Below are 20,970 nucleotides of genomic sequence, written 5' to 3' on the forward strand. Positions count from 1 at the left end.
GGATGACTTAGCTCCATTAGATCGGATCTGATTCAAAAAGTGTCTGGTGTTTGGATCAGAAGGGGAGCGAAACATTACGAGAAGACAAATCACCCAGCTTGCGAGTTGAAGGTCCCAGCGCTGCATTCGCGGAAGAAAGCAGTTGAAGAAGCGTTCCCCGGTAGATTCTAATGACTCTTGGTAAACTTTCATGAGAGACTTCTTGTTGATGAGCAGAAATTCGAAGATTTGGATAATCATTTGCATGAGCCGTCGTGAAAAAACGTTAAATCGGGCAAAACAATCTTGTGCGGGAAAAATTTTTACGACCTTAAATGCGGAAAAACGCAAAATGCGGAAACACTAAATACGGATAATTTTTACATTGTTCTAATAGGGAATGAATCGGGACCGCAAAAAATAAACGCTAAATGCGGAAAAACGTTAAATGCGAAGACGTTAAATCCGGATCCGACTGTATATATAAATCAGAGTGTCATACATGTAAAAAGGTATAAGGGTAGTTTTATCATGAATAATAGCATACATTCCTACGAAACCAGGAGATGTAATGACGTTCACGTCAAACAATCAAACCTAGCTCTGGTATCTAGAGGGCCTGAGTTCATGTGTACTAAATTGTATAATAACTAACTTGTATATATTAAAAGTATAGAAAGTATTAATGTTTTTAAAAAGAGTGTCTCAGTTTACTTACTAGAGAAGTGTTTTTATAGTATAAAAGAGTATCTTCAATGTGAAATGGAACATTTTTTTATGTGAATTTGTTAATTTTCACGTGCCCTATATACTTGTGTTATGATTGTATCATGATATAATGTGTCCTTTGGGCAAATAAATATTATTATTATGATTGAATTTCCCCAGCACAAGAGGTATTTAGTTTAGGATTCCGGAATAGGGAAATTGCATACTTTTTATAAACAGTATGCTGATATACTACAGTAAACACTTAGTACAGCAATATACTTTTTTCCGCTTAAAATTCAGTTTATACCCTAGAAAATGACTCCCAAAAGTCGCCCGAGTTTCGCGGGCTAAAAAATACCGCCCCCACTAATCATTGGCTGTGACGTCATAGTTCAGTACGAGTCCAAGATCCAAGCCCAGTAACTGCAGGTTTGGAAGAGCCACGTTGCGTTTAAAGGAGAACATGGGTGAAATAAGGAAAACATACAAGTGGTGCATTGTTCCTCTGTGCAATAACACCCCAGAAAAAAATTTCGTCTGCATTCCCACGGAGGAAATTAGAAGAAAAGCCTCGATGCATGCCGTCTGTCGGGATGAGCGTTTCGGAAAAATAAGAGTATGATAAACGGAATGATAAACCCGTGTGCTATTTGAGCGAAGATAACTTTAATATTAATAATGTTTCCATATTTCATTGACTGAATAACTTGAAACATAGATTATTCGATAATTCGGCCGCCGTAGAATAAAAACTCAACTTCCGAACAAAAACGAGATAGGTGTTTCTCGATGGTTACGATCGTTACGATGGACTCAAATTATTAAGGCACTTGTCAAATTTCAGTTACGGAAGGACATAGAAAATTCCATGATGTTTAAAATCAAGGGAGGAAATATGAAAATATAGAGCAACGTTGATCCTCATGCATTCGAGTGCCAGCCGAGAAGACAGCGTTTTCTTCTACTGTCGGCGTCAAAATGATGTGCCGCTGTACTTGGCAAATTTATATCCTGGCTTCACTACATGCTATAATAATGAACTATACGTCATTTTAAAGGAAATTTTATCCTAAATTCTGATTTATTTTATTACAAAAAAATTGAAAAATGTAGACACGGTCAGTGCAATAAATGACTCCGCGCACCGAAAAATTAGCCGTTTTGTCAACTTCATGAACTTTGCAACTCATCCTAAGGAAAACTACTACGTTTACAGCATTCATCTTCCACATTAATTTACACTCATCAATGCGGATTAATAAAATGGCTTTTGGGTATTTTTCGAACTTATATTTTGTTATAAATTAATGAAAATATTTAAACATTATCTTGTCCCATGGTTTACCCCGAAAGATAAAGGAAGTTGTAGATGGAAAAAGAATGGAATCCAGAGGTGGTCACAAAAATGAATCGCAGCATTCTTTGATTTTATTCTACGCCGTTGCTTAATTGCTTTTCAAAAAAAAGTTGAGTCACAAGAGGAATGTTCCGCTGCCTTTGATTTGGAAACTATGGAGATAAGAATGGACATGTGTGGATCAGCAATTTCCATTTAGTTGGTTGTCAGGATAAACCAAGGATCCATTTAAAGGTTGTCAGGCCATCGTATAAAGATAGGACTGATGTGCACCACAGGGGAAATGGTGTGTTTGAGGGAAAGTCAAACCCAAAGTTGCCCAAAGAATGCGCAGTTTTATGTTGCTCTTTCCCCAGTTACAACCAAATAGAAATTGGATTGGGATGATATTTTCACCACGGGTTCCAGTGATAGTGAGAGTGCAGGTGATCACGGTCATCGTCGAAAGTCATCCCTCTAGGATTTCCGATATGGAATTTTTAAGTGACAACCGATCGCAATGACGATGAGCTCGCCTTTAGAGTAGGTTTCAGATATATCGTGAGAAAAGCTCCCAAAATGTATTAAAGACTCTGTTTGGAAAACATGCACATTTTAATGCTAATTTAGGAAGTATTTCATTTCAAAAGTAACTTATTAACACCTGAAGACGTTGTGTTTATTATATTGATCGAAGTGCGATTGACCGATTCTTTCTGCAGAATAGGAAGTGGCTTCGGGGTTTTTAGTCACAAGATGGTAGATTGTGTTGGAAGTTCGTCTATATTATCGCTACTTAATTGAAACATTGATAGTCTGGCTTCCTCAGAGCTTCCTGTCGCCCTCCAGGCAAGGTATTTTTAAGTTGAAAGTATCATCGACAGCTTCGAGGTGGAAATAAGTTCACCATAAGACTCTACCGGACTGCCAAAAGAATACACATTTCACATGAGTATACGCTTTCGCCAATATTATACGCAAGTCTCACTTTGTTATGAACTATAAAACATTACAGATGCACATCAGCTACCTTTTCATTTCTCGGCATCGACTTTCCGAGCCGACGAAGTCTACAGTTTCACTAAAATACCCTGTTATCATGATGGAATCAGTAACAGGGAGCTTGCTAGGATCAGCGTAAGAATAACCATATGCCTTCATCTTTACGCAATCTATCGCTTTCGATGGAGGAGAAATAGATCAAATAATAGCCCTGAAGTCACAATGAACAACTCCGATACGTCTGCACTTCAATAAATGAATCATAACCACGCCGTCGCATGTATTCAATTATGCAACCTGATGCAACCTCTACTATGGCCGTGCCGCCGTGCCTCGTACTGAACTATGACGTCACTTTTCTACCAGCCAATCATCGGGCGTTTTCGCTTCTCACTTGAATTTGAAAATTTTCGTGAACTTTGATGCATTAAATATCGCAAACCACGTCATAAAATAATAAAAAAACTTTCACCGAGGTATGCAAACATATATTTTTATATAATTTTGGGGCAATTGATTATATCTGAAATATATGCAAGTTCCCTATTATATAACATGGGTAAAATTATGGAAGTTGGATGTCTTCAAACAGTTCCTGTGCTGGCCACATTCACTGAACATCGACAATTTTTAAATAAGGTACCAATATTTGGAACTGATGCGTTTTCACGTTAAGAGTAGCTTAGAGTCCTGTTGAATGCTCGACAACACTGCCTCCGTCACATCAAGTTCTCCACATGTCCATTTGATTGCAGAGCATTCTTTGGTGGTGTTGTGATGGGCATACTCGTTCATATGAGCCTGACCTTGTTTTAATTGCATCTTTGGATTTCTGTAGAATCAGGCTTTAACATCCGCATGTGACCCTACTGAAGTCTGCTAAACACACTGTTTCATGTTGCCCCACAAAAAGTAGTTGAGAGGATCAGATGATGGTGGAAGCCAACGGATGCTGTCATCCCATCATATTTTTCACATACCTAGTGTCACGGCTATTATACCTGTGAGGTGTTTGAAGCTAATTCTCTTCCAATGTTCAAACAAACACGGATCCTAAGGTGTAATTAATGAGTTGTAGTGTCAAAACTCATCTTTTATGGATATTGGTTCCTTATCAAAAAATGATAAATACATTCTTGTGCAATGCCTCTCTTCTATTGTTGCTGATTTTTTGCAACACTCTGTACAAAAGAAATCAATTCAATTGCATACTATATGCATGCATTCTGTTTACAAACATAATTAATAATACACCAACATAATCCACAATCAATTCTTTGACTTCACAACAATGTTACTTGCTATACGCATCCAATGCCAGCAGAATCTCTGTCACCTAAAATTACATTTTTTTTAAATTCCCTTACCCCGAAATGTCTTGAATAGTTGCTGTAATTGAGTATGTTCTTTGTTTATTATTTTTATCGAAATATCTTTTGAGAAGGTACCATCCAAGTGTATCAAAATTGGCAATGAAAATAATTTACCATTTTGCCTCTTATTTATTTTGTGTGTTACCATTAAAAAAAAAAACTGAGTATCAGACCCTTCTGATGACATGTGGATAATATACATATGTATTTTGCTTTATTGAACAACCACTAAGACTGCAGTTTGGAACTATGTTAGAATGCCACTGATATTAAATCTGTATTTCTGATACAAAGAAAACAGGATGCTAACAAAATCCCAAATTTGGTAGCTCCATTGCCCTCTTTTTTTTTAAATTGAAAATTTTGATGGTGCATGTTTGCAGAGGTCTTTGGTGTTCATGAAAGAGAGCCTCTCTTCTCTACAGCACCTGCATTCCACAAATGCTGTTTGAGAAGTAATAATCTTCTGACTCAGCCATTACTTGCTGACAAAAACTAAATATCATCTGCCAATTTTAGGTACATATAAAATTGTTCAACCATTTGCCTATGTCATCCAGCAACCAGCCTCACTAGGTTAATTAAGGATGAGATGGAATGACTGTTGGCTTGCGATACATCCATTGCATTCTATTGATGAGTTTTTTTAGTTGTGACTCAATGATAGTGTGTTTTGAAATGTCAGTCTTTGTGTGCTTTATGTTTTTGTTTACATGTAATCTTATTCTTTTCTGTAATGAGTTCTGTGTATTGCACAAACTCTAATATTTTGTATTATTCCAATAGACTTATTGTTATTTATTTAATTGATAGGAATGCTCACGATGGATTGAGACTCTTCAGGCGTTGCTCGCTCAGCCAGTGCCAGACTTCCAGCACAGAGGAGCTGCCATTGTGGAGGCCATGGTGAGGAGCAGCAGACAAGTGGCTGAAAAAATCATCGAAACTAATTTATTGGAAATTCTTATGGTTTTATCCAGAATGGGTTGGTATTTTCATTCTATTAACTAATTTTGATACACATGTAAGATAATCTTCCTCAGATAAGTGTGAGATCCTCCTTCGTTTTATGATTTTTTTTCAGCATGCAGCATTTTCATAATTCTAAAGTTTCATGGACTTTGCTAGTTAAGACTAGGCACCCAAGAATTCCTTTGGTATCGATTTTTTTCTGTCGAGTTCACTTACACTGAAAAACCCTGAATTGACATATTTTTGCATTCAATGGGTGTCTGCTCAACTTGAAAACCTGGAACACCCAATGGATTTTGATTCTATGGAAAAACTCAGGCAATTTAATGAGTATCCTAGAAAAATAGGTTTTCAACACATGCAGGGTCCAAAATTATTGGATAATGCAAAAATGGATGTGGCTTTTTTCCTAATGTGGTGTTGTGGGACTTAAAGTTTTATGAGAGGGTTGCACCAAAGGTAAGGTTCCCAATGAGCGACAGTGTTGAGGGAAGGTGCCTGGCCAAATCCCACTACGTACAGTGCTATGCACACTAGTCTCGAGTCCGCCCATCCACAATTCACTATGTTGCTCAGTATTGGCTTCGCAAGCATCAACAATGGAAGTGTTAATCCCCGTTCCCGCCAAGTGTGAGGTTCGAGCAGTAATCCAAATTCTCAACACAAGGAAGTTACCACCCGTAGAGATTCATCAGCAACTGACTGAAGTTTATGGTGAAGAGTACATTTCCGTTCAGGCGAATAGTGCAGGGCTCTTGCTGAGGGCCCCACTATGAAGAACGGAGTGGAAGACGAAGTGCAGGTTTTGGGTGTGATTGTCCAGAAGATCAACAGTGAGCTGCTCAAAGATTAGAGGGTCACTGTCCGTGAACTTGTTGAACGCATTCCTCTAGCTTCCCATGGCACAATTGAAAGAACTTTAACGGAAACGCTGGATTATCGTAAGGTGTGTGCTCACTGGGTCCCCCGGATGCTGACTGACAGACACAAGGAGCAACGCCTTGACTGTGCTCGCAAATTTCTTCAACAATGTGAGGGGAAAGGCAACAAGGAGAAGTAGTTGGACTCTATCATCACGGGAGATGAAACATGGGTGTTTCATGACACTCCTGAAACAAAACACTTAGGTGGCAAACACTTGAAGAGCTACAAAGAGCAGAGGTCACACGCTTCCTCAACGGGTTGGCGGGAGACTTCTTCAACCTAGGGATACAAATGCTGGAGCACCGTCTTTAAAAGTATGTTGAAAAAAATGGAGATTACGTTGAAAAATAGGCATAAGTGTAAAATTTTCAACTATGTGAAAATTAATAACAATTAACAAAGTTTTCTATTTGTAAAAAATATGGGAATGTTACTTTAGGTACAGCCTTCATAGAATACTCGCAGGCAAGAACCCTGCATTTCTTGCGAAGGATAGTACTTAGTGAATTAGAAACCCTAGGAACTTGGGATTCATGGTCACATGGCAGGATTTTAGGGAAAGGAACAAAGCATCTATGAGGTGGTATACATGTACATATAACAGCGAGCAATGGAAAAAACTATTTGCGTGCACTGTGCACAGGATCAGCCGCAGTGATTGCTGTATGTGTGTGTCGGGCATGCATAGAACAAAAAGGTCATATGAATGCATACTCAGCAAAAAAGGTTGCACCAGGAGGATTCGTAGTTAACGCATTCAATGTGGCAGTGTGAGATGATAACTTTGCCGCTAGCAGAAAAATGTTTTTGTACAACACAGTTATTTCTGCATAATTTAGGCTTAATATGATAAATTTATTCTTATTGCACCCATTTTTGCTGAAAAATAAATATTTTTTATTTTGGCAATTATGAATGTCATTCACATCGCATCTTTGTCATATTATCATACTTTTGTGGCATGCAACCTGCATTGCCAAAGTGGGTTTTCTATCTCTTGCTGAGATTTTTTGTGTAAAATCAAGTCATTAGTTACTTTTATCTGAAGAAGTTATTCCAAATTAAAAGAAATTGGGTCCATTTATTTCAAGAGCTTAAAAGCCAAGCACTTTTGTTGTTCTTCATTCACAAATCAATAATTTGAATGCTTTTTAAAGGAATGCTTTACGTACAACTTACGTTTATGAAGCATTGACGAATCTTTTTATTCGTATTTGATTAGGAAGTATGTACTAGGAATTATAAATGTCATAATTATCATTGTTATGGAAAGTGCTGCTAACTTACTGTTATCTTTTGGCGCTGTGGCTATAAATAATGGTTTTGTTCAAGAAATTTTGAAATTTAAGAAATTCTGTGGATAAAAGTATTTTATTTTTGTGATTTTTATTTGTGGGCATTTTGATGCCATCATGTGACGACAAGCGACGACTTGGTGCTATTTGACTTTATTTGTACGCCTTGAATATGTTTCAGAGTATGCATAGCTTGCTGAGTTTTTCCTTGTAATCTCTCTATACAGCTGCTTTTGCCATTGAAATAATGTTTGGGAAATTCAAAACAATAGAAGGGATTACACTATCAACTATTTTGTCTGATTTATAAAGCAATGGGTGTAAGAAAGGCTCTCACCAAATTTTACCATTGAGCGCAGAATAATTTCACCCCTAGAGCAGTTTGAAGTTTCAACTTGAATTCCGCGCCAAAAACGTATTTCTCGGGCGACGCCATGTTGATGACGTGTGAACCTCATGATATCTGCATTGCTTTCATAAGGAGTGCATTGTCGTATACGTTATTTCGAGTATAAGTAAATACTAGATAAAACGGAGAATTTTAAATGAGTGGGAGGAAACCTTAAAAATATTGTTGTGTGCCGAGCTTTGAATTTACCTCTCGTTAAACGCCATAAAAGTATTTTTGTGGTGCCAAACGACCCAGACCAGGGAAGGCGGTGGTGTGACTCTGCACGGAGACTGCATATTCCTTCAGAAATAGGTTGTTACAGAATGTGCGAGGGCCATTTTAATGTAAATCTCTTCTGCTTCTCAAAGAGATTTAGTTTTCATTACTCCTTTGGTTGTCTTTGACCACACATCGCAAAAATTTTGTATGTGCTTAAATATATACGCACTCAACGGGAAATTTCGCTTTTTAATTTCAAATATATCATTTTGCTTCCATTTATGTTGGATATAATGATTATTTCGCGTGCCTTTACTGCATATTTGCCCTGGTGTTCACTCTTTGTTTCTATCTTGCGCATTAAAAGCCAACCACTGAAACGGAAAGGGTCTTCGATGCTAACCTGGTAATGTGTCAAATAGTACAAACTAATACATGATAATCTCAATTTTGTACTCCAGGAACACTACGATATCAAATTACTCACAATAAACAGAAATAAGCACATTTGACTCCCGGTGCCGCCAGGTCTATAAATAGAAGAACAAATAGTAAATAATAAACACGGATAACTTTGCAAATCTTACAACAAAACAGAGAAACCGGAGGCAAATACTCACTGAATGAATACTAGCAAATATTTTGAACTATCATTAATCGAAAAAGTATAATGGGCAAATAATAAATTATAATGCGTGACTCCTTTCACCAGACTTCAAACTGTACGTTAATGCTAATGCCAGGATTTTATCCACTATTTTTCTCTCAAATTTTGAAAATTCGTATCGGCAAAAATAAAAGCATAATATCAAATACAGCGAAATTACGATTATAAATTACCTGTTAATAATCAAGAAAAGGAACTGAAAAAATTATGAGAGACAGTCTCGACCCCTCAATCCTCACTATCCCAGCTCAAAGCGTTGCTCACTAGGCCGCCGCCGCGGCGACTCGGGTCACGGTCGTCACATGACAAAAATCATACAATAATTACTTTAACCACTAAGGGTAAAAACCGGTGCAAGTATGCTGTAAATGCTCACGAAATAATCATTACACCCTACATAAATAGAGGCGGAATGATAAATTTGCAGTATAAAATAATTTGTCCCTTTGTGTGCATGCATATAATCACAAGCGGAATGTAAGAGGAGTGCAGCAGATAACTACGAAAGGAGTATAGGATACTAAATTTCCTTGAGAAGCAGAAGTGGTGCCACAAACTTTGTTTTAAATCTTTTGAAAGTGACTGTACGTGTAACTCTGATGTAAATATAAGTGATCTTACGGATATTTTCATGTAAAAATCCCCATCTCTGAGTTACTCTTTCATTTTGATGACAATTGTTTACCATTTTTCATAGTACGAAACTGACTTGAACATTTATCAGGAACATAGGTGGACCAAAGCGAGATCTCTGCTTTAAAAAAATGGTGTTCTAACGAAATTTGAATGCTGATCCTAAAAGAAACAGAACCCCGGATTTCCTCCCTTCAGAGGGCAAGAAAACAGCTATAGCTATAGCACATTCGTTCATTTATTTCACAATTTACATCCGGAAACTAAAAACCAGTATTGAGTACAGTATTTTGTGATGGTAAATCCACAAATTAAAACATCCACGATAATTGCCGTGATTACTGTCTCTTTCAATAGTGTAAACATTTCATCTTAAGAAGTTTCATTTCAATGAAATGATTCTTTTTGAGACAAAAAATTGTCCGAAGTCCCTGTTAATAATGTCAGTACACTTCTGGTATCTGCCAGAACAAATTTAACATTGTGTTTCGCCATGATGATAAACTTTTGGCCACTATTTCCACGAACGCAATGTGTTTACGGCTTCTTCAAGCATTACTCTCGCGGCATTCATGAGGTTCACACGTCACGCGGCGTCAGCCAATAGAAATACGTTTCGCGCCGAGGGCGTGGCCGAAGCTCCTAGCGGACTTTCAAAGCTACTTATCTCGGTTAAAAATCGAATTTGAGCTCTAAAATTTGGCGCGTGTGTTTTTCATTCATATCTTTTTGGTTTTAAATAACGAAAACCAATTTTTAATTTTGAGTGTTCCCTCCTATTGACTGGAAATGAGGGGAGAGTCAGGCAACTTGAAAGTACATATGTGTATGAGCGCTGAAGAACCACAATTTTTTAGCTTCTTTTAAAGCTAGAAATTTTCTACATTGGTGTGTGTGCTGCTTGTAATTTTTCAGATGGAGATGAGTACAAAAAAATCCGGGCCTTGGCATCAGAAGCTCTCAAGTCTGCCGAGGAGATGAAACTTATCAAGAAACCCGGAGAGGAAGAGGAGGAAGAAGGTGAATGAAGTGGTGAAAACAATTGGTTGAATTTTCATGGCAGTTCCAAATTTTAACTTCATATTTTCATATCTAAAGAATGACTTCAAATGCCATTAAAAGATGATGTGCAGTGATGTATCTTGCTTGTCCCTATGCCTTCAATTGTTTTGGGAGTATGTTTGATCTGTTAACTCGAAAGTTGAAAAATTTAGTTAGCGGTATGGTGTAGCATTCAATGCTTGAAAGACCTATTTTTGATGGAATTGGTATTGTAATTGATCACCTGTGGCTGAAATGTATTTATTTAATATTGTTAGCTAATGCTATGAATATAATTCTGCTTTTATTTGTCTTTGTGGATTTATTTTTCCTAATGTTGAAATATTTCCTGTAAATTTAGAGGTGACCTTCATTTTATTTTTGACTCTCTATGTTGTGGCATCCCGCCCCTGGCTCGCCTGGATGTCTAAATAGAACAGGGGGGAGATGTCTCACAAAAACAAAAATATGTATAAATCCACATGGGACCTGCGGGACAAACCTATGTCACTCTCTTTGTACAATTTACAGAAAATGAAAATATTCCCCTTCTTTGGAGGTACCGTATAAGCGTGTGTAACAGGCGCACATGTGTAAGAGGCGCACCCCTATTTTGAGCATCGAAGCTATAAAGAAAATAAATTTGCAGCATTTATTTATCTCCTATCGTGCGGTATTGCAGACGTATGCCTGGAATTTCGACAGTTGTCGAAATTTCCTCTTTCAACGCTAATTGAAAGAGAAAATTTTGATAACCGCGGCGGTAATAGCGGCATAAGAGGGAGTAGAAAGAGTTCCGATCCTCTCTTCGCATGCGCCATTGCTCCACGATGCTCGTCCTACTCACGAACAATTTTGTTTAGAAGCTCTCGCACGAGTATTGCAAGCAGGCGAATCCTAAAATTCGCTTATAATGTTTTTTCATAACATCAACAGGGGCGTCCAAGGCCCATGATCAGTAAACAATATCTCACCCCATTTTTAGCCATAATCCTCTTTCTCTCTTCTTATCCGGTTTCCTCGTCAACCCTTCGTTCGAGGGTACTGGAAAGAGCACTGAATTATGATTCGGACAACATATCGAATACTACATATTTTGAGGCATTAAGATAAAGGCACAAGTAATATTCGCGAATCGAAAATTTGGTACTCAAGCGGAGGGAAATCCCAGCTTGGTTAAAATGGCGACCATAAGTGAATGCGCTATCGGGATTGATTTACCACTTCAATCATCGAATACAGCAGCATCCTTCCAGAGCAGCATAAAACTTATCACCGAAGTAGTGATCACAACTGACTCGTGGGAAGCTCCCGGAGAAGCAGAGCCAGATCCTAAGTGCGAAGAAGCAGGAAATTCATCCGAAGGAAGTGAAGCGCGCAATGGAGTCTAAAGTGCTGCTCTTGTGAAATAACTGAAAACCTAAACGAATACGTATAAATGAAATGAAAATGTATAAATTTAAAATTTTTATGCATAAACAAATGAAAAACTAAAAAATCTATAAATTTAACTACAGAATATACCTTATTGTATGCTAGTCACTGGATGCAGAAAGGCCTAAGGACAGGGATATGGACACAGACAGAGAGAGTGATTTTTTTCCGTTTTTCTCCTGCCACCAGAACTCTTAATATTAATAAAAATTATGACGATGATATGGAAAATGGCAAAGATAGGAAAGGGCCTGGGACAAGGATATGGGTATTTCCCTTATTAGGAGCAGGGGCAGGTGGTGATGCAAACACAGGTGCATGTGCAAGGGTAGTAGTAGGGATAGGGGTATTTTTCCGTTAGAGGCAGTGGCAGGTGCTGGTCTATATCTAGATACTATCATCTTCATCTCCCACATCTGCTGGTGCAGGTGCATGCGCAGTGATTGGGGTTGGGTAATTTGTGTATTTTTTATATAATTTAGAAATTTTTGTGCAACCTTTCGTTAATTTTATGAGCAATATTTTGTGCAAGTGAATGAGCATGGTCACATGACATTTCATGTTTATGTTCATTCACAAAGACAGGAGCATGTTCATGTGCAGGGAAAGGGTATCAATGCAATGACATACGCCAGGTATATATTCCAATTGTGTGCAAGAGAGTGTACAAGTGTGTGAGCAAATGAGTTTGCAAGTGTGTGTTCAATTGTGTATGCAAGTGTATGAATAATTTTATGAGCAATATTTTTTCAAAGGGCACAGGTGTAGCAACAGGAGATCTTTCTTGGGCTCTTACAACCCTTCTACCCATCCCTAATTCCCGTGTGTTTGACGGTCACTGTCGTTAGCGACAGCTTCACAAACCTGTGTGAGTGAGTGCGTGTGTCCCTCGCAGACATTTGTTCCTTGGAGCAAATGCGTTTCTTGTGTGTGAGTGGGTTACTGGCGTAAGCGGAGGCTTAGCATACCCGAATGTGTGTGTGATTGAGACCTTTGCGGAAATTTATTCCTTAGGGCAAATATGCTAGGTGAATGAAGGAGCTGCGCGATTGTTTTGTTTCATAGTGTTTAAGTTTTATTTTCGTGTATTACCCCCCCTGTCAGCCTAGTAACTTCCAACCCCGCACTTTTGCCCAGCAAAGAGTACGGCCTTGGGGAATTTATTTTCTTTCAACTGTTCGTCGGCATCACATTCAACTCTCAATCGTTTCATCGTTCAATCACCTATACCTCGTGCGTAGCACTGAGGGGGTGAATGGTTGGTGAAGGGCTTATTCTGGTAAAAACTAACCAAGAATAAATATGAAGTTAGCAGGGGCGGATCCAGGATTTCTTTCTGGGGGGGGGGGGGGCACAAGCAATGCGGAATCCAGTATTTTGTTCTGGGGGACATAAGGATACGTCTTGCCTTAAAAGAATTAGTGATACTGCGTTGGGGGGCTCCGAAATTTTTGGTATAGGATAATGTCTCGCAATATGTGAATTGCGTGATGAAACAGGTGAGTGTAGATGATGGAATCCTGTTGACCCCACCTTATCACCCCCAGGATAACCCCGTTGAGCGAGCTAACCGCGTAATTAAAACTACGATAGATTCTTTTGTCAAGGATATTCATAAGAAGTGGGATGCGTATCTTCCTGAATTTTGATTTGCGATGAATTCTGCGGTTCACGCGTCTACCGGATTTTCTCCTGCGTTAATGAATTTTGAGAGAGAATTTCAACTTTGTTATACCATTCGTCGAGCTAGACAACCCACCGATGAAGTGATCATGCTCGATCCACAATCTTGGAGTAAGCGCCTTTCACGACTTAAAGATTTATATGATACAGTTCAGCGTAATCTATCGGAATCTTATTTGAGACAAAGTCATTATTATAATTTACGCCGCAGAGACTGCGCTTTTGGAATTGGAGATCTGGTGTTACGGCATAATTTTATCCTATCATTTGCAGCACAAAATTTCCATGCAGAGAAGTGCGTACCCAGGATCATAATTAGAGGGGGCAAGCCATGGTCTAGGGGGGCAAACCAAGCTGTGACATTAGTTTATGAGATTATTTCCTTAATAAATAGTTCTATTTTAGTTAAATATCGCATACTAATACATTTCATTTTTAAAAAGTTCAGTAGGTTTAAAAAAATTGTTGAATGTTTTCGTTTCAATTCAGTACTGATTTCGCTTAAAGATTTTTGCGGTTTTTGCTTCTAGGGGAGGGCCTCTGCCCCCTGCCCCTCGCAGGGCACGCCCATGCATACAGAGGCTGATAGATCCGTCCTTCTTTATAACGCAGACAAATGGCGAGATATATCGGGATGTGCTTCCCTAAATCACCCCTTACTTTAGCATGTCTCGGATTATCTGCCTCGCTTGACTCCGGAGGTTCAATGGAATTCCATGCCCTCGTTGAGAAAATTCTCCCTCCTTAATTGAAATTTTATATGCGTCCTTTTATAAATCCAGGCTTATCGCTGAATAAATCTCTGTATTGTGTGATCATTTTCACCAATTCCTCCTCATTACCCGTGGGTATTCCATCTATTTCCATGGCCGCTTCCTGGATGTGTTCTCCAAGGCTCTATTCTCGCTCTCCTTCCCCGCCCTCCATTTTTATCAGTCCCTGGACTTTATTTATGTGCATTGACCTATGCTGCGAATCGTCTCGCAGCTCTCTGAAGGTGCAGGTAAATTTCTCTTCTCCCTTGCTTAAAGTTATAATTCTGGTCTCGTATTCAATTTTCGCGGATAGTTGAGCCAACGTGTCCGTTCCAATTATGCAGGATTTAATCAATTCCGGCACTACCTCACAGGCTAGACTAATATTTAAGATTCCTATCTCGACGTTTGAACAGATCTGTTTTCTTATACGTCCACTCCTTTTCCCAAAAGCTCCTGTCATCTGGATTCCATTTATTGGTAACTCCAAAGCCTTCCTCAGTACGTTCTCATTTTCACGATAAAATTCTTCGCTCAGCTCAGCTTTTCAGCTCTGATCCCGTGTCTACCAATGCGTTTACGATAACTCCTTCTATTTTGAACCCAATTTCCGGGCGTTTGACGATTTCCGGGGCTTCTTTCCCCTCTCTTCATCAGGTAGTCTCGGGGCGACTCAAAGTCATTGCAAATCGCTCCTCCTCCCGTGCAATTTTCATCCCTCTCCTGTGTTACCACTCTTCGCGTCCTACTTCTCCGTTGTCTTATCCGTTGTTCCTTCGGTAAGTCTCAAATCGATCTCTATTTTCGGCCTTTGACATGATGGGACATTCTTCATGCCAGCTGCCGCATTCAGTTTTCCGACTCCTTAGTACCTCCATTATTCTCTATGACTATGGAATTCATTGGTTTGTCGCACCCTTGTTAATACCTTGCGTCCATTGCTGCGCCTTCGTTATGCCGTCCGTCGGCTTGTCGTTCGCCCTGGTTCTCCCCACGTACATTGCCCTATATGAGTTATTGTTCCGGCTCACCTGTCTCTGCTCACTCGACGGATACCAGTCGCGCTTGCGCTGTCTGTTCGCCTCCCATTCCCCATAGCCATCTCGCCGATAATCATTCTCGAGTGCTCTCCTGGTCCATGGATGTCATTCAGTGGTCCTGGGGATTTGGTTGTCCGTCCTACTTTGTCCGGCCGCCCCAAAATGATTCTCTTCTCGCTGAATCGCGTCGTATCTATCCAGTAATGCCGAGAACTCGAGGAAGTGTGTTTACGTTATGCGCTATCATCCCTATGTTTACCTCCACCCCGAAATGTTGTCTTAAGAGGTAAATCGGGTTTCTATCTTAGATCGGCGGTGTTAGTTCTTTGGCCGTGCTTATCCTAGTGGTTGCATATTCTAATCGAGTTTCATTTGTATTGCTCTGGAATCTCCCGGTGTCCAGGGCTCTTCTTACTCCCAGCTGTCGCTCCTCTCCCCAATACTCTTTCTGGAATATCGTCTGCAATGTTGTGAGGTCTTTGCACAAATGCTGCGTAGCGGCAAACCATTCTCCAGCCTTCCCGATCATTCCTTGGCTCACCACGCGTAGTGCGTTGCCGTCCGTCAGACGGTGCATTTCCCAGTATTCTCTAAGCTCCTGAAGGTGTCTCATGTATCTCGAGTCCAGTCCTCCATCGAATGTTGGGATCTTCATCTGCACAACCCCTGCCGCTGCTTGTATTACGGTTAACCGACCGCAAACCTCTTTGACATGCCTTGTGGTGTCCCGTATTATGCCTTCATTCTTCTCCACTCTTTCATTCACGGCATGTATTGCTTCCCATGTGTCACCCATTAATAGCTCTATTTCCTGACGGTTTTCCCCGACCGTATTTTCTAGACCTGCCACCTCCTTTTGGAATTCTTGTTTGAGAGGGGTGTTAACCTCAAACGAAAATACCCATTTGAGTAGATGATAACGGTGAGTTTTGGCTAATGATTCACATTGGTGAAAACATTTCTGCAATAGGGGCATTACATTTTCTTTTGTGCTCCGATGAAATTTGTGCGCCTTTGAAACGGCCAGTTTCGGTGGGAAATCAGGCTCGACTGGCTCTACGTCGCTGACTGCACGCTTTCGGTGAAAGCAATGCGTGAAAGCCGTTATCCGAGCCGTATTTGAATTTGTGGATGCCGTGGTGAGAAACGGCTTTTGGATTGTGGTTTTGTGATGGATAATTCTACTACTGTGTCAAAATTGAATGCTCTGATGCTCATTTTTATCATCAATAAAAAGAGGTCTAGACGAGGAAAAAAATCTAAATACGCAGCAATGACATTTTCGCGCTCCGGAAATTCAAGGAGTCAAGCAGGCAAGATAAGAAAGAGTAAATGCATATTAACTATGATAGCACTGTTAAATATGTTAATCGTATTCATGAGTATATTTTGCATCAAATACTTAATTTTATTACGATTTACTCTGCCTTGGCTTCCATTTTTATTCGAATTATCCCCTGCGGTAAACGCCGAAACGGCTCTCGCGGAGCCAAATGGCCAAAATCGCATATTTTTAATCGCATTTTTTCGCGATGTTCCACCACCTAAAAATTACCAAGTAGGCTTCCGCGGAGATTATGATGAATTCTGCTGGTTTTTCCGGGTATTCTTCCGCGTTTATCCATTTGTAGGACGATATTTCGCCAACGTTCCAGTTGGCTTCCTCAGGTCCACTGAACTTCAGTTGGCGAACGTTGGCGAAATATCGTCCTACAAATGGATAAACGCGGAAGAATACCCGGAAAAACCAGCAGAATTCACCTAAAAATTATTTTTTCAATGCGCCAGCCGAAAGGCATTAAAACACCTCCAGAAAACGTTTTTTCTTTTTGGCCCTCTCAAATATATTTAATAAAAACATGAGTTAGAAATTTTCAAATCGACGCCATATCTTCTTGTCCCGCTTAAAGTTCTTGAAAACAATTGGAAATCTGCTTCATTAAATAAGGTTTCAAATGCCGCAACACGCATTATAAATATGCCTTCTTGACCGTGATATTAAAAAAGAGTGAAAATCGTATTTTCGATCTAGCCTCTAGCGGGCTAGCCTCTAGTGAGCCTCTAGCGGGCTGGAAATGTGGGGAGGTTTGTCCTATTTGAACCCAAATCGCATACCCTAAGTACTGGAAAAATCCAGGAGGAGGGAGTTTTCACCCTCTTATTCGGCTATGCCCTTTGCATGGGGTTGTGAGACAACAGTCTAAGGGGATCTATGAACACTATGTCTAGAGACACAGGAAAGTCAACCTGCTCGTCGCTGGCACATTTCTGACCTCAAGCCATATGCATCATAATTTTTTTGTGAAGGAGGGGGGGGGGGGGGGGGGGGGTTTGTAACGGCGCGGCGTAGGCTGCGATTAGCTCCTGAGAGGGAAGTCCAAGAGCGCAAGGGTATTTGTAATTGTTTGGTAAAAGCCATATTTGCAATTGTTTAGTAAAGGCCATATTTGTAATTGTTTGGTAAAAGACGTATTTATTCTTATTTTTAAGTTTTTCACTGAAATATTTTCTTACTGCCTATCTGTAATTTTTTCTTAATATTTTAGTACTCAAAGAAACTATGATTAATGATAATCCTTTATTTTAATTGGCATTGTGATTTAATTTTTGGGGGGGGGGCAGTGGAGCCGCGTATCTTCCTCCTTCCCGTTACCTTGAGAGAGAGAGAAAGGGAGAGAGAGCGGTTACGCTGATTGATGGACAAGGCTGATGTGAGATCTGGCCAGTTCAAGCCTACCATACGACTCCGCCTGCCATCGAGAAAACTGCCGATTGACAGCTGGCGCGTCGAAAGCCGGCCATCGAGAGATAGAAGACGAAACGACGCGTCGTCTCTCGTCGCGACGCAACGAGAATGAAGCCGTGCGAGCATGGCAGGTCGCGCGGCGTTCACCTCCTTCTCTTGGATCTCGAACTTGAGCGGGTCTCCCTTGTAGCTCTCTAGTGTGGGGTCCAGGCATTGGGATAGTGATCAGGTGCTCACCACATTTGTTCATCTCTCAATTTTGTAGTCCAAAGGCAAAGGTATATGGCTTGATGTGCAAATAGTGTGTTTATCGGCTCGGTGGGGTTGCTTTTCGCGTGTGTCTCGAGGTATATATATTTATTTCAGTTTAAACAATCAATTATTTTGTGTGGAGTTTAACAGTATGGTATTTGGAGGAGACGACCGACAGCTGAGGTCATTTGCGCCATGAGGGAAGGGTAGGTTTGGAAGGATGGAGAGAAACCCGGCGTCGGCATTAGCCTGTTCTTAACGAAAGGCGCCGAGGGGAACACGGCTTACGTCCTATCCGACGGACAAAGTGTTGCGCTTGAAATGTTGTCCACACAACATTGAAGCAGGGATTGGGCAGTCTCTGAAAATTCTCTGCCTCCACCGGGATTTGAACCCGAGCCCACCGGGTGGGAAGCCAACACTCTAGCCACCACACCAACCCGATCCCCTGGAATTTAGTTAATCATAGTTTTGCCCGTGTTGTCAAGTGAGGGGAAAGATCCTCGATTGATTTACGTATCAGGTGCTATTGTGTATTGCCGACCTTTTCTCTATTCATGCAAATTTTGGAATTTATTTAAATAAATACGGAAGTTGATCTAGAGTGGGGATCCTGTTTTTTTGTTTTGCTTTTGTCCCGAGTCACCTATCTTGAATCCTGGCATTCGTCACCACTGGGTGGATTACGGTCGGAGGCGGCCTTGATCCTTATTTTCTAGCGGTCTTTAAGACCTGGAGCCCGAGTTTATTAGGTTTAGAAGGTAAGGCGTCGCATCCTTTGGTGGTAGCGCTGCAGTTTTCAGTTTCTGAAGGACGGGTATTAGTGGAAAGGCTGATGTATATGGGAAAATATGGATTAGGGATGTCTATAAAAGTGATTATGGAAATTGTAGCCGATTATATTCTTAAAAATAACATTAACCCATTAATGCCCAGACGTATCTTTAGATACGTCACACTTTAAAAATTCCTAAATACTCTGTGGTTTGTTGTTAATGCGATTTATTTACGTAATATGACAGAATAAAGTCTTCAAATGGTATACAAGAGATTTAGACTATTTAAGCCAATATTTGCAATTGTTACGCTTACTTACACATGGCTGGTCATGAACTACTCAGAAATCGCTTCGATATGGTCATGTGAAAATTAAAGTTTCACATAAACCATTGAGTTATCTGAATCCAGTTTTTACCTGTTTTATTTTAAATGTATAAGGAATATTATCCTTTTAAAGAGATTCATTTTTCTTTTAAACTTATCACAAAACTAATCAGTGAAGTTTTGACGTATCTAAAGATACGTCTGGGCACTTGTGGCACTAAAAATTCAAGTTTTGACTTATAGGTATGTTTCATTCTATTTATTGATTAGATGAATAAGTAATAATTTTATAAACCTAATTATGTGATAGATCGAAGACAGTTTTATATTCCTGCCATTTCATGAAGTATAATATTGAACAATTAGGTATATACAGCAAAACAGGAATTTTCTCAGAATTGTTGTGCATCCTCATTTGAATTGTGATAAAGTATCTTCATTAGAAGCAGAAAATGAGTCAGTATTGGATTTTTGGAAATGCAAATACTCGCAATATCAAGTTGCCTATCCTAGCACAGTAGCGGATACAGAAAAGAATTCAAGGGGTGCACAAAAGATATCTTGAGCTATCTTTACTTGTATCGTAATGAAAAATAATCATGTCACGTGCAAAGTTTAGGAAAGTTTTATTTAAAATGATTATAAACAAGGCATTATTATTATATATATTATATAATTATTATATCTACAAGGCAATGCCATCTTTTGATATGAAAGAGTTACAATTGTAGTTCTGCCCTGTTAGGCAATGTGGTCGGCCACGTAAGAGGGGGGCGCGCTCCCCCTTCGCCCCCATATGTATCTGCCAATGTCATGGCATTACTTGTATTCTGTATCACCGACGGTGGAATGGATTGATTACTTTGTTTCTCGTTCAACTTTCCCCTGGCAATAATATCCAATTTGCAAGCCGGAAATCAGTGTGCGAAATAAGCAACTTTGGTGAACATTGATAAAGAAACTTTGTACTACGCTCCATCACCAAAAACTCTGCACTTTTTATTCTAATTCGAGTCTCCGAAAGATATACCTGACCTAAGGAGGAATCTGCGCTTTAAAGACTTTTCAACCGTCTCTTCTGTAAATACTTCTTTGTTACTTTTGTTGCACACCGCTTGCTATATAAGTCAAGAAAACAGCATACGGGCTCCCATTTACCGCTGAGAAGAGAAGACGTACCTTAGTGATGGAGCAGAGGTGAAACAAATCTGAAATAGCTCTAACATCAGCGCTGTCAGCAGAAAAAATTCAAGACAAATTTTATGAACAATTGTTAAAAATGTTAGTACATTCTTCGTACGTACAAATCGAAGTGATTTATGAAGTGTTTGGAATATTGCTTCTCTCAGGTCACCGTCTACTTAGTTGATGGCTTTATCGGAGGTCATCTCCAGACTGCACCATCGAAATACT

At 39.7% G+C, this 20,970-nt stretch overlaps 1 protein-coding gene across 1 annotated transcript in view; it reads left to right on the top strand.

Annotated features, from left to right (window-relative positions):
* Positions 1 to 10,856, top strand: part of LOC124163447 (protein unc-45 homolog B) — a 233,099-nt gene extending 222,243 nt beyond the window's left edge. Inside the window, exons 21-22 of the mRNA XM_046540368.1 lie at positions 5,215 to 5,386; positions 10,418 to 10,856. Of these exons, the coding sequence (XP_046396324.1) occupies positions 5,215 to 5,386; positions 10,418 to 10,530 (285 nt within the window). The 3' untranslated portion in view covers positions 10,531 to 10,856. The remainder of the gene's footprint in view (positions 1 to 5,214; positions 5,387 to 10,417) is intronic.
* Positions 10,857 to 20,970: the final 10,114 nt, after the last annotated feature.

The sequence above is a fragment of the Ischnura elegans genome, chromosome 8 (assembly GCF_921293095.1).
Source record: "Ischnura elegans chromosome 8, ioIscEleg1.1, whole genome shotgun sequence".
Taxonomy (NCBI): domain Eukaryota; kingdom Metazoa; phylum Arthropoda; class Insecta; order Odonata; family Coenagrionidae; genus Ischnura; species Ischnura elegans.